Source organism: Stegodyphus dumicola, chromosome 2 (assembly GCF_044657685.1).
Source record: "Stegodyphus dumicola isolate Sdum_Otavi_A_Nest chromosome 2, ASM4465768v1".
Lineage (NCBI taxonomy): Eukaryota > Metazoa > Arthropoda > Arachnida > Araneae > Eresidae > Stegodyphus > Stegodyphus dumicola.
The window spans coordinates 170,983,195-170,995,966 of NC_140769.1; the positions used below are offsets into that span (position 1 = coordinate 170,983,195).

The following is a 12,772-nucleotide window of genomic DNA, read 5'->3' on the forward strand; positions in this document are numbered from 1 at the left end:
AAGAATTTACTAACATTTTAAGGATTAACATCTTTTATATCATAATCTGCCCGTTATACTCGTATGAAGTGCATGAAGGGAATTATGCATCAATATTACGTCATATGTTTTCAGTTATTCTACTCACGACCTCATTTATCGCAGTATAATTCTACATCCTATCAGATTTCTAATTCTGGTGCGACGCTGCCCACGTAGGCTAATTAAAATAATACAGGTTCAATCCATTCTACAGCAATAAGTGAAAATTGTAATAAAACAGTCAGAGGAAATTTTGGTTTCCTTATGTTATCTATAAAGCAGCACAGCTCTTTTGCTTTATTTTAGTTTCTGTTCTCGATGGAAAAGACTTTCGAATTTCCAACACAACTAATTGCTTGCTGCAAGAGTCTTAGTTTTTAGCCTCTTTTGGAATTTAATTTTTGATTTTAAATAAAAAAGATAAAAAGTCTTTTTTCTACTTTATATCTTTTTTATTTAAAATCATAATTAATTATTTCTATTATCATAATTTATGAATCATAATTTAATTATTTCTACTTAAATAATATTATACTTATATTAGTACACCTAATTTCAATAATATAGAAGTAAAAAATGTTTCAATAGATAAAATCAAGAATTCCTTTATAAAGTGTACGAAATTTGTGGAAATACTTTGACACTCTGAACAAAGAAAATTCTCGCAGTGAATAATTTTAACGACACATAGAATTAAGTAATGGTATTTTAAAAAACTTAATAATAAGTACAATATTATTCAGAGAATACTTAGAGGATATTTTACTAATGCTATATGGCTTAGTTTCACTATAATAATAAAGAAAATTTTAAAATATCGTGAGATTTCTGAGGAACTAAACCAACTGAGTTTACAAAAGGCGTTTTCTTCACTGATTTGAGGCAGAACTATCAGATACCTTTGATTTATTAACAAGAGAGATGTCTACAAAATGGAAGAAATTGGTTCAATGAAATGAGGTACACTTGTACGCATTTAATCGCAGAGAACCAATAATTTAACGAAATTGAGACGCAGTTGAGTATTCAATTAATCAAGTTAAAGTATTTACCTCAAGACATAATTGACACAGATGATGGTCTCTTCCTCGGCGTTTTTGGTATTACAGATGACCGTGGCACAACTCTGTAACCACGTGTAACCTCCATTTTTGTTCATCAAGCGATAGTAACCGCTCATCACCTGTCCTTTTTGGATTACTGCAATGAAACAGATTAAAAAAGAATATCATTTGTGTTTACTTTGAGAACATAATGTAAACAATTTTAATAACATCTTTTTAATAAATAATTAACGTATAATAAAATAACATAATTTTTTATTATCTTGATCAATGGATATTTTGAATATAACACCAATGGATTTATAAAATATAATTTTACCAGCGCACCAATGGATATATATAGAACATAATTTTTATTTTCTTGACCAATGGGTATAAAAGAACTTGTCTCTTTATAAATCTATAAACGTAATTATTTATATCTTAAACTTAAACTAACTAATTACTTAAATAATAGTAACAAAATTTTCATTAAATTTTTAGATTTTTATAATTAGTTAATTATAAGGTAAAATAATATCAAAAATTTTCTTTAATGAACGTAAAATCCAGAACAACAAATAAACGCTTCCATTGGGAAATATTTTGAAATTCTTCATCGCTTCCATTAGGAAATATTTTGAAATTTAGGAATAGCATCTGGCTTGTGATTAATGAAAATTGTTTTCGCACCAAAAAGGAAATCCATTTTTAGATTCTGACTTAGATTCGACGTTGGCAGAACGTGACGTTAATTAAATGCTAAAATATTCAGTAGTAGAATAAAAATAAGAAACTCACAGTCTATATGGCACTTTCGAAGTTTTTCGATGTCTTGTGCGTAGCACAGCGTATACATGCTGGTTCCTGTAATTTCTTCAGCTGTGTAATCCAGCAATTCAGAAACTCTATTAAATAAAAAATAACAGTAATAAATAATAAAGTGAAGAGTTAGAAAATTATAACTTAAAATGTGCAGTTCGTTACAATATTCTTGAATACTTCACCTATAAAGAAAAATATTTATTTGTCATTTATTATTGTATGGCGTAATATCATACCAGGTAATAATAAAAACAATTCACATTTATGGGTTAGAATATTACCTGAGAAATGCAATGAAAATTTTTGTGTTACTGTATTTGATTAGTTAATTTTTAATTAATTTTTGTTAAATAAAAGATTTGTCAAGCAACTGATAATACCGAAGCAATTTGTGTTTAAAATAAAAAGAAAATTGTTGTCACCGGGTATCTGTTTCTTAGATCTATAACAAAATAAAATACATAGGGATTTGAATAAAATACATAGGGATTTTGAATATATTACTCTAGAATCACAGAAAAGTTGAGCATTTGCTTTGAGTACATATTAAATTCAAGTTTTGAACTTTTCTTTGAATATAGAAATATAAATATAGTTCTTTTGAATATAGAAAATATTATATTATTATTATTTTCATATAGAGAATATTTCATATGAAAAAAAAGTAAAATAAAAGATAATTGTTAAAATAAAAAGGAATAAATAAAAAAAAACTTTGTTTGTCAAATAAGAATCATAAATTTATTTAATGGATTTCAAACTAGACGTACTATTATGAGAAATGTAATATACCAGAAAATCCAATGAATTTAATCTTATTTTGATTTTGGGCTTGAACACTTTCGCTTTTTTATATTTAATCAAATGAAAGCCGAAGTCTTTTGAGGTACCCCATGTATTTTAAAATGCTACAAATCTGATGTTTGCAGTTATATCAAAACATCGGTTTTCTTTAGAGATGGATCCGGCAAGTTAATGCATTACTTGAGTAAATGGGCCATGGAAAACTACGAAATTTTTAACAACACTTTATTTGCAATTCAGCTGATATTTTGATGGCAAAGTTGTAGAATAATACAAAAAATGGCTGAAAAATTATTTCATCTTCCTATTCTTTTATGATAATTATTTAGTGATAGTTGACTATTTCTCGTCATCATCTTTTTGTGACTTGAAAGGACTTTTTCTGTAGACTGTAAAAAGACCTTTTCGTAAATCAAGAACTCAGAAAACATCAGCGTTGCTTGATTAGAATTTAAAACTGTGAAGTAGACTTTTACTACTGATTTTAATGTTTGTTGCAAACAATTCTTAAAGAGGTTGAAATATCTTTATTCATAGAAATTTTTCAATACAATTAAAAAAAAAAGAAGTTAAATTCCGTAATGATAATATGGCACATCAAGAGCCTAAATATATTAAAAATAATGCTTAGTATTAGTGACTGTCACGTTAATTGCCCTGACGTGATTAATTTGATATGTCATATAAAACAGGATTAATTTATAAATATTTGTACAATGTTAAAAAAATACATTACATCCAAAGGGGCGTTTTTTAACGTTTTGTTTGCTACTTTTATTTATTAAATATTATATTATTCGCACTTATATCATAAAATTCAGTAGCAATATCGGAAAATAATTTTAAAATGAGTATATTTCTAGAATTTCCGATACAGTCTCGCGCGCTGGAGATAATTTTTTTTTTTTTTTTTTCCCCGTACAATGTTCCATTGCTCGCTTTGAAATCGTTGAGTTTGTTAATCAAGAATTCGTTAAAGTGTTACAAAATACGAAATCGATAATAAAAAAATTCCTAATTCGGGCTTCCAGATGCCCATATTCAGTGAAAGATTATGTTATTCAAAATTGAATAGCTCTAGGTACCGTTGTTTTATCACAATGCGAGAGATGTATATACATTTATGCAGGTTCTTCATTATTTCATTTCTTTAAATATTACACAGGGCTCTAATATTTGGTGACAACAATTTGAAAAGTGAAACAACGCTTATCGTAAACTAACTCAAAATGCAAAACGAAATTAATAGCCGTTCTGGGGGTAACGCCCTTTGGGCTAAAAATTACAAATTTGAGAACTGAGTGTTGAAGAAAGAACATCAAAATGATTTCTTTGTTTGCCTTTATGGTCACCTTTTTGCTGACAATTTCCGGGAAAGAATCTTACGATTTCCATACTTTCCTGCTGATGCTTCACTGAAAATCTTGATTCATCTAAAGTTTTAAAGCATCTGAAATATTTAATCTCTAATTTGGATACAGTCAAAAATATACAAGGCAGTCTAAAACAAGTCTTTTTTAAATCATGTTTAACATGCTGTTTTGAGAAAAACCATAGTTAGTTAGATAGAGATTTGTCAGTAAATATTGTCAGCAAAGATATTATGCAAATGTTCTGAGTATTTACCTCGGTTCGCAGTGGGATATCCGAAAGTCGAATGTGAGTCGCGTAACGAACATATCTGACTCTAGCCTCAGCTCGTTGACGGAAGGAGGGGGTAACGCGATGGCCAGTCCCACGAGACCCATTATCGTTGGAGTTTGCTTTCTGGACGACGCTGAGAAGTTATATTGTGGTCTCAGATGGGAAAGTACTAGAACGACCTACAAGAAAACAAACATCAGAATTTAAAATTTATGATAATTTATAAATATTTAATATAATTTATTTTTAAATTCATATATTTATTTTAATATATTATAAACATTTGATATATTTATAAAATATTACTTTTTTTACATCTAACAATCAAAAAAGAAAAAAGAAGTATTACGCTACGTTGTAAGTACAACTTATTAATTTAAAAAAATTAAACAGCAATTTCATCATTGATTACTTTATTGTCACGGTGGGTTGACAGATATTGTGTGATTTAGCACGTGAACGATATATTAAGGAATATTAAAAAAATTATTATAATAATATCATAACTTATATTTAAAATTTCTTCCCTCTGATTATTTTCTCTTGTATAGCATATTTTTTCAAACTAACTATACAATAACTTAAATTTTCACTAACAGATGGCAGCACCTCATTTCTGATGTTAATATCTGCAGTTAAATTTATATTCACATTTCTTTATACAGCGAATACAATTGTAAAAATACCGGTTCATTGAAAGAACATTCTTATATCATATGCAAAGTAAAAGTCGTTGAGAAAAAATAAAATTCCTTAGATGTGCTAGAGATTACATAGTTTAAAAATTGTTTTTGCAGTAACACAGACAATACAATAAAATTCTCATTGATTTAATTTGTTACTATCACCATTTGACAATACTGTCATATAAATTTCCTTGATGTTTTTTCAGTAGTAATTTAATTTCTGATTGCTCCTGTTTTATTAACCATTGACTTGAATGTATTAAAAATATTTAGAGTTCATAATATTAACTGCAATTGGAATATTTCAATTGGGTACTGATCGAGGAATATGAGCCCATTTGCATTTCCGATAATGAATTTTAATTGTTACATTATATGCACAATCTGTAATTCATTTTAAATAACTGATATTGTGTTTACGAATTTCAACCCAAAGTTAATTTTCTCCAAAATTGTACTTCAGCTCTGCTACATAAAATTCCATTTCTCTTCAGAGATGTGCTCTGAGATCTAAAGATTTTGAGATGTAAAGTATGATTTCCTCTTACAAAATAGAAAACTTTGGGGACAAAAAATTAAGTAAAACCTTATAAAAGGTCTTAAAGCAAATTGTTGATAATTCTTATCGCTTCGCAATGATCTACAATACAAATTATCTATTAAAGTATTGTGGCGTAAGTACGTTTTCCTGCTAATAGATGGCAGCACTTCAGTCATTCATGAAGCTGGCTTAGCTTTAAAGTGAGGTTGTTTCTCTAACAATATTACTTTATGAAAAAATTTGCACTTCGATTTTACAGGAAATATATATTTCTATCATTGATGGCATCAGTTTAATTCTTTATAATCAAATGTTTATTTCATTTTATAGCATAATTACGAATTATATTAACAAAGTTGCACTATTATTTGCTTTGTACGTTCCATATTAAAATTCGTAGGACATAATTTAACTTGAAGAGGAAAAAGGCACTGAATTTTATATACCATAGCTTTATCAGAAATTTGTATCCACATTAATTTTTGATAATGTAGCTGTTTATATTTCATTATTATACAATTAAAAATTTCAAAGTCAAACTTTTTTTTATCAAATATCAGAATTGTTCAATGTCTTTTCAAAATTATGAGCATTAACGTAACGTTTTAATACCATTCAATTTGTCATCCATATAGCATGGCAAGTATTGTCATTCGACGGGATGTGAGATCTCTTTTGTTTTTCATTCAAAATTACTACCCAAACTAATAAATAAAAAAGCAACAAAAGTATTGTATATTTTAATAGTTAAAATCATTTCTGTATTTCTTAAAGTGTATAATTTATTGTAAAGCTCCCTCTGTGTGAAAACTCTTTCAAGAACTTTTTCTTCGTGAAAGAAGAAGGACTTATGGGTGGGCTTATTGGGGGGGGGGGGCTTATAGGTGTGATGTAGCAATTGGAAATAAAGAACTGGAGAAGTCTACATTTTATAAAAAATTTGTTTCCTAATTATACTTATCATTTAAATGTTATTTTTATTCACGAGATAAATTTACCGCTTTAATAATTTTTAAAATATTCGCGGAAAGATGCATTTTAGTATTTATTAAAATCAATAGAACAGACAGCTCAGAAGAAGTTAGGTTAGGTTAGATATCTGAAATATAACAAAGCACACAGGGCTATCTGCTTAAGGGAAGGGATACCTTCAGGTAGAACTTCCTAATGGAAACTGGCTTATATTCACATTATACATGAGAAAAAACACGAAAACCAACCATGCATCCAGTCCGTTCATCTGGGATAAAATTCCCAGTATTCAGTTGGCTTAGCCACTCGGCCACTAGTGGGGTGAGGCTTAGAAGAATCATATTCTAATATTTTTATTTTATTGATAAACAGGTAACAATGTTGTTAGTAAATTGAATGCTCATAAAACAAAGAATTTTTTACTGCATTTCAGTTTTTTATTTCATTTATTTAGCTTTTTTAGAGCCACCTTTTTTTTTTTTTTTTTTTTTTTTTAAGTGGTGCTTTAAAATAAAAGAATGCATCGTACAATTAATGAAGCCTTAAAATGGATGAAATAATGCAAAGCCATTTTCCTGTTTCGCTCGAATTATGCTCGGCCATCACTTTTACATATTACAAAATAGTACTGCCTTTTTATAGAACTCAAAATGAATTCTTTATTATTATTATTATTATTATTATTATTATTATTATTTCATTTGTATTTATTTGCCATCCAAAATTGTGAAAGCAAATAAGGTAGTTACTTTGTAATACGATTTTAGTACATTTTTTGCATAATCAATGTTTTAACAGTAGTATGTTTTTGCATTTAATAGTTTTTAAGAGATGCAGCTTAAAATGATATTGATGTTTTAAGATTAAAATATCTATTTGATTCATGACTTCGTTTAATAATCAGAATCTTACTCTGTAACCGGAGGATTTGAAGTGACACCCTCTCTTCGTCAACGTAGACTTCATTCGCACACAAAAAGACCTCTGTAGACTCTGACCTGCATTGTTGGTAGGCAGAGTCATTGTTGGGGCTGCAAGAAAACACAGAACCATTTAAAGTACTAATCCAGGGAAAATCATTGAAAAAATAGTTGGCTAATAATTACTGAAGAATTAAATACATTTGCTGAGCTTATCTAAATAAATGAAGTTATTTAAATTTATTACCGCTGAGAGAGCTCTTATGTATCTTTATTTTATATTACAATAGATAATTCGTATTAGTTTTAATATAAAATATTATCATTAGAACAAAAAAGTTTTATTGTTAGATTTATTTAAAAATTTTTGAAATGAGGAAATATCTAATCTACACTAAAAATATAATATCTACACTAAAAATTTATTTATCTAGAGTTCTAGACAATAAAGTAGCATTTTATTTTGACATTAAAAATTGGTTGACAATGTACAAAATTTTAATTTTAACTTATAATAGCCCTTAAATCTTCTTTTTTTGATCTAATCATTTCCTCTTTCTATTCTGAAAGCAGGAAAATTCTTACAATAAAATCTCTTTGAAGTGCATCATTCCAAAGTTTGTGACTAATTATGTGTTTTTTACATAACGTAGGTGACACACATTCTTTCTTACACGGAAATAAGAATAAAACTAATATTCTTTTATATAATGGTCTTAAAACTAAAACTTTTAACTATCAATAATAATAAAGACTAGTATGTTTTATGATGAGAAAAATGCTGCCCTACTGCCATGGTGAAAGAAGATCCAACTGCTATAACCTATAAGGTATTTTCTCTCTTCTTCCAGCATGCCTTTGTTGTGTAACGCCTAGCCCATGTTCCAGAGATCCAGGTACGAGTTCCGGAGAGGTCATTGCTCATGCCTCTACAAATCATGGGCAGATTAGAATTACGGAGAAAGCATGAATGTCTGCAAGTGTATAGTGTCCTCACGACATAAGGGCACTTAAATACTATCGAGTTGAGAGTCCTCTCGAAAGGCTGAAGGTAGAAAACTCTCAGGACTGTTCACAGGCCGGTTCTGCGTGAAAACTGGGAAACTCGCACTGTCATGTATAAGGTACCCAAGGATTAAACCTACAACAAGTGCAACTCTTGCCTCTTGGCCACGATAAAATTTGTGGATCTGATCTGGCTACAGGTTAGAAGCAGGAGGATTACACACAACAACAACAGCTGAGAAAAACACAGCACCTAAAACATTCTTAATATAACATCCAATGACACAAATCTCACACCACTCATTCCTGTCTGTGGAAGTGGCAAAATCACTGAGAACATGAGGAATTTTCGGGAAGGGGGTAGAAAAGTTATTCAAAGGGAATTATAACACTTGTGAAAGGGAATTTTTAAATAAACCTGTAAGAAATTTTCTCCCTAATTACCGCTTGCTTTTTTGGTGTAACTGAAAGCATGTCAGTCTAGCAATCCAGAGATCCAAAATTCAAATCTCGCTGAGGACATTGTAGTTTTTTCACATTTCCTGCAATGAGAAACCTAATGATTCTAAAAGTGGGCCCGAATGAAAATGTGGTGGACAATAATTCGTCACTCCCAGAATTTGGCGACGGGGGTCCCCCCGTGCCCAGTTGCCTTTTAATGTTTAAGAATGTAAGAAATTTACTGCCTCCTTACCTTCGTGGCGTAATTAGAAGCAGATCCGGCTAGCAATTGGGAGGGGGCGGACTTCAGGAATCCTGGCGAGGGCATAGCGTGTTTGTCATGTTTCGAGTTTCGGACAAAAAAAAAAAAAAAGGGGGGGGGGAACTAATGATTTTACAAACTTGTCACATTAAGTGCAAAGCGACAACTCTTTAAAAAAAAAAGGGCTGTCGCTTTTGAGGGAACTAAGATCTGGCAGTGTGAATGCTAAATTCTTTATTTTCGTATCACGTTCATGTATTTTCAATTGGTTAAACACACATTTCTGCCAAAATCAAATTAATTAAATCATGATTTTTTCTCATATCAGAATACCAAAATGAGGTTTATGAAAACTGTACTCACGTGGTCTATCGAAGCCTGTGGGGGTGGAAGGGCCAGGATTGGAGGATGACCCATCATCAGATGCTACCGATGCTGGAGGTGAAGCTGCCGAGGGCGAAGAACACATGTTGATTCCTATTAGATCTGCAAGTTCTGACTGATCTTGTTGGTGAACGTAGTCGAAGACACTACTGCCTGTCATTTCGACCTAAGGAGAAACGGTCTTTACCAATTGTCTCATATATCTGGCGATGTTTTAAGAAACTCAACATCAGAACTAACAATTATTATGCTATATAACATATTATGCTATTATAACAATGCTAGAAATTCGTATCGGATTTATCCGATTTTTTGAAAGTTTCGTTAATATTTTGAATCTTAGTCATTGCATGATAAAGACATTAATTTAATTTGGTTTAAGGAAAGCAATCTTTGATACTTTGCAAAGTCTGTCGTGATCGCTGCGTGATTATTATTATTATTGTTAGTTAAAGAAAACTGCACAAAACCAATAACTTAATTTCTTAATAAGAAATGTGAAATATAGTATGTACTTGAAGAATGATTTACGTTCATGGTGACTAATTGCACAAATTAATTTAAAGAAAGACGCATTCTTAATGTCTAGGATTCTGTGTCTGAAACCCCTCTATCTGAATTTTAACTCTGCAACGCTGTTTTAAATAGAAATAAAGGCATAATGAAGTTCAGAGGGGTCCAGCACAAACAAGGTTTCCAAAGACAATGTACGCTTAGCTGTTGCTTAAACGTTCATTTTTAGTATCATTAAGTACACCAAAGTCCATTTGAAAGGAATCGGATAATGATTTCGCGCGAATATTCGAAACCGAATGCATTGTAAGCTAATTTCTTCTTCTTCTTGTTCTTTTTTTTTCTTCTTTTTTTGTACAAAACTTATCGTTGAATAAGTCATTCGATGTAGGACTTTGTCTTGAAGGATCCATTTCTTTCCACTGCTTTGGGGGTGAACAATTTTGGAACAGCTCCTTTCAAACATTGTTTAAAAAGTTCTTTATAAAGAGCTGGCTTTGTTCTTTTACTTTTTTCATAGCAGAGGATAGCATAATGTGCATAAGCGCTAATGGTAGCATAATTAGCGCATTAAGAATTTCGCAGGTAGTCATAAAAGCTACCTGCGAAACGTTCAGTGGATACGTGGTTGAAGCCATGTCTACCATGGAAAGTACCTTCAAGCCGTGTTTGATGTGACCATACGTTGTTATTGATCAACCGTTGGGTGTTTTTCGAATAACTAAGCATAATCAGTTTCTTAGGAATATATCTTGGAGACTATGCTGTTGTATGATACCTTGTTGCGTAGAGAAAATTCTTCACTAATCACGACCAAGTTGGGATGTTCTTCCTACAAGTCATAATACTTCAATAAGTTATCACACTGTTTTTCTCAATCAAAGCAAGTCGCGAATCGCTTGAAGTATTCGGTATGATGCTTTAGCGTTTGATTTTTCCATTGTCAATCCATGTATAGTACAGATTTCTTTCTTCAGTACAAAGATCCCTTGCTTTAGATGAATGCTTTAAGACAGAATATTTATATCTCATTTAAAAAATTTGCTATTTAGCCCTTCCAAAACCTGATTTTCTTTTACGAATTACTAATTTTATAATAACATGCTAAATATTCTGATTATAGTAACTAAACGAAGATTACTTCATTTATACATATGAAAAGCAGATGGGCATTTGCAATAGTTAGGAAATGATGTCATATGCATTTCTCACTGTATCATTTTAATCTAGCTCGATATTTCTACCCAGTTTTTTTTTAATATTCAGCTTATCTTCATCTATAATTTGGAAGAGCCTTGTATATCTACGTTACATATAACTTTGTCTCATGTAATATTTTATGCATTGTTATTTGTTTTTATTAAAGACAGAAGTAGTAATTATAGACGGAAATATTTGTGTACACATGTTTTGAAATACCTTATGAAGAAGCATTACAGTTCATACAGGAATGCTCTGGAAATTAAACATTGACTGCAGCATATACCAAAGCAGATAATTTGCGATCATTGACTAATAAACAGTTGCGTCGCGGCTATTTTTTAATGTAATAAAATACACTTTTCTCATTTTCTGCAAAATCAAAGACAGCAGATTTTTAAAATCGAATAAAATTTCCATTTTGGAGAGAAAATTCTGGTTTTTAAATTAGTTTTCAAGTCTTGTGTATTTGAAAATTCAATATTTTTGAGTGATGCAGTTGTAGAAGTAAAAAGAGAAAATTCTTCTTACCTCAATGGTCGTACAAGTTAGAAGTGGCCATACACATTCAGGATGAGTATCTAGTTGATGAATTACTTTATTTTTTGAAAAGCCTAGAATAACTTTTTTATGGAATTGAAATAATGTTCAAAGAAAGTTACAATGTACAATGTTCAAATAAGAACAACACCCCTCCTGTATTTATGTAAATTATTGTTTATACTGACCAGCTGATTGTGCAACCAGATAAAAAGCTCAAAAATAGTTTCTTTTTTTTTTTTGGAGTTACAGAGGAATATGTACAGGCATGTTCCCTTCGCTGTATTAATAACATATAGTTTTAATCTGTGCACTTTTATTCCTTTCTTGCAAAATTTTGATTTTGATTTTGAAAAAAACAAGGCAAATTATCACTAAAAATGAAATAAATCATCATAAAATACCTGTGATAATCCTAAATAAATAGATACTGTTTCTGAAATGTACAAAAAACGTCCATCAGCACCAAGAGCGAAGGCAAAACCATCAAGTGACTGCAAAAAGAAAATAAATTTTCAATAAACAAGAAATGAAAAGAAGGAAAATAAAAGTTAACTATTAATGGATCCCGTTTCTTATGAACAAACACTTTTGAACTAACCATTCTCTCATAATTGCTATGCATTTGAGTGTGACATTTAAAATACAAGAAGTGTTGCATGTTTTGTTTATTTTAAGCTGCTAATTTTGAATACAAACATGATTTTATATATTTATGATAGAATAATATGTTAGTCTAATTTGTATTTCTTTATATGTAAGTGATTAGGGAAGCACCAATTCACTTTATATTCATGGCCGAGAAACTTCAGAAGCCTTACGTAAGTATCTGCATCATTAGCGTTACTAATTAATTATACGGCATAAATTGATTTTGAAATGACGCGGCTTAGGGAGATTTATTATGAACAGCTAATATTTTTGGGTAAAAGCCAAATTAAAATGGACAGTTTAGGCTCTATTGCAAATTA

General features: G+C 30.2%; 1 protein-coding gene across 3 annotated transcripts in view; it reads right to left on the minus strand.

Annotated features, from left to right (window-relative positions):
- LOC118190682 (protein trachealess-like) overlaps positions 1-12,772 on the minus strand; it is a 386,424-nt gene that overhangs the window by 16,249 nt on the left and 357,403 nt on the right. For all 3 annotated transcript variants that reach the window (XM_035361440.2, XM_035361441.2, XM_035361442.2), the window contains 6 exons: positions 12,206-12,295; positions 9,528-9,714; positions 7,449-7,567; positions 4,320-4,516; positions 1,866-1,972; positions 1,074-1,221 (listed from right to left, as the gene is read on the minus strand). In XM_035361440.2, coding sequence (XP_035217331.1) covers positions 1,074-1,221; positions 1,866-1,972; positions 4,320-4,516; positions 7,449-7,567; positions 9,528-9,714; positions 12,206-12,295 — 848 coding nt within the window. The remainder of the gene's footprint in view (positions 1-1,073; positions 1,222-1,865; positions 1,973-4,319; positions 4,517-7,448; positions 7,568-9,527; positions 9,715-12,205; positions 12,296-12,772) is intronic.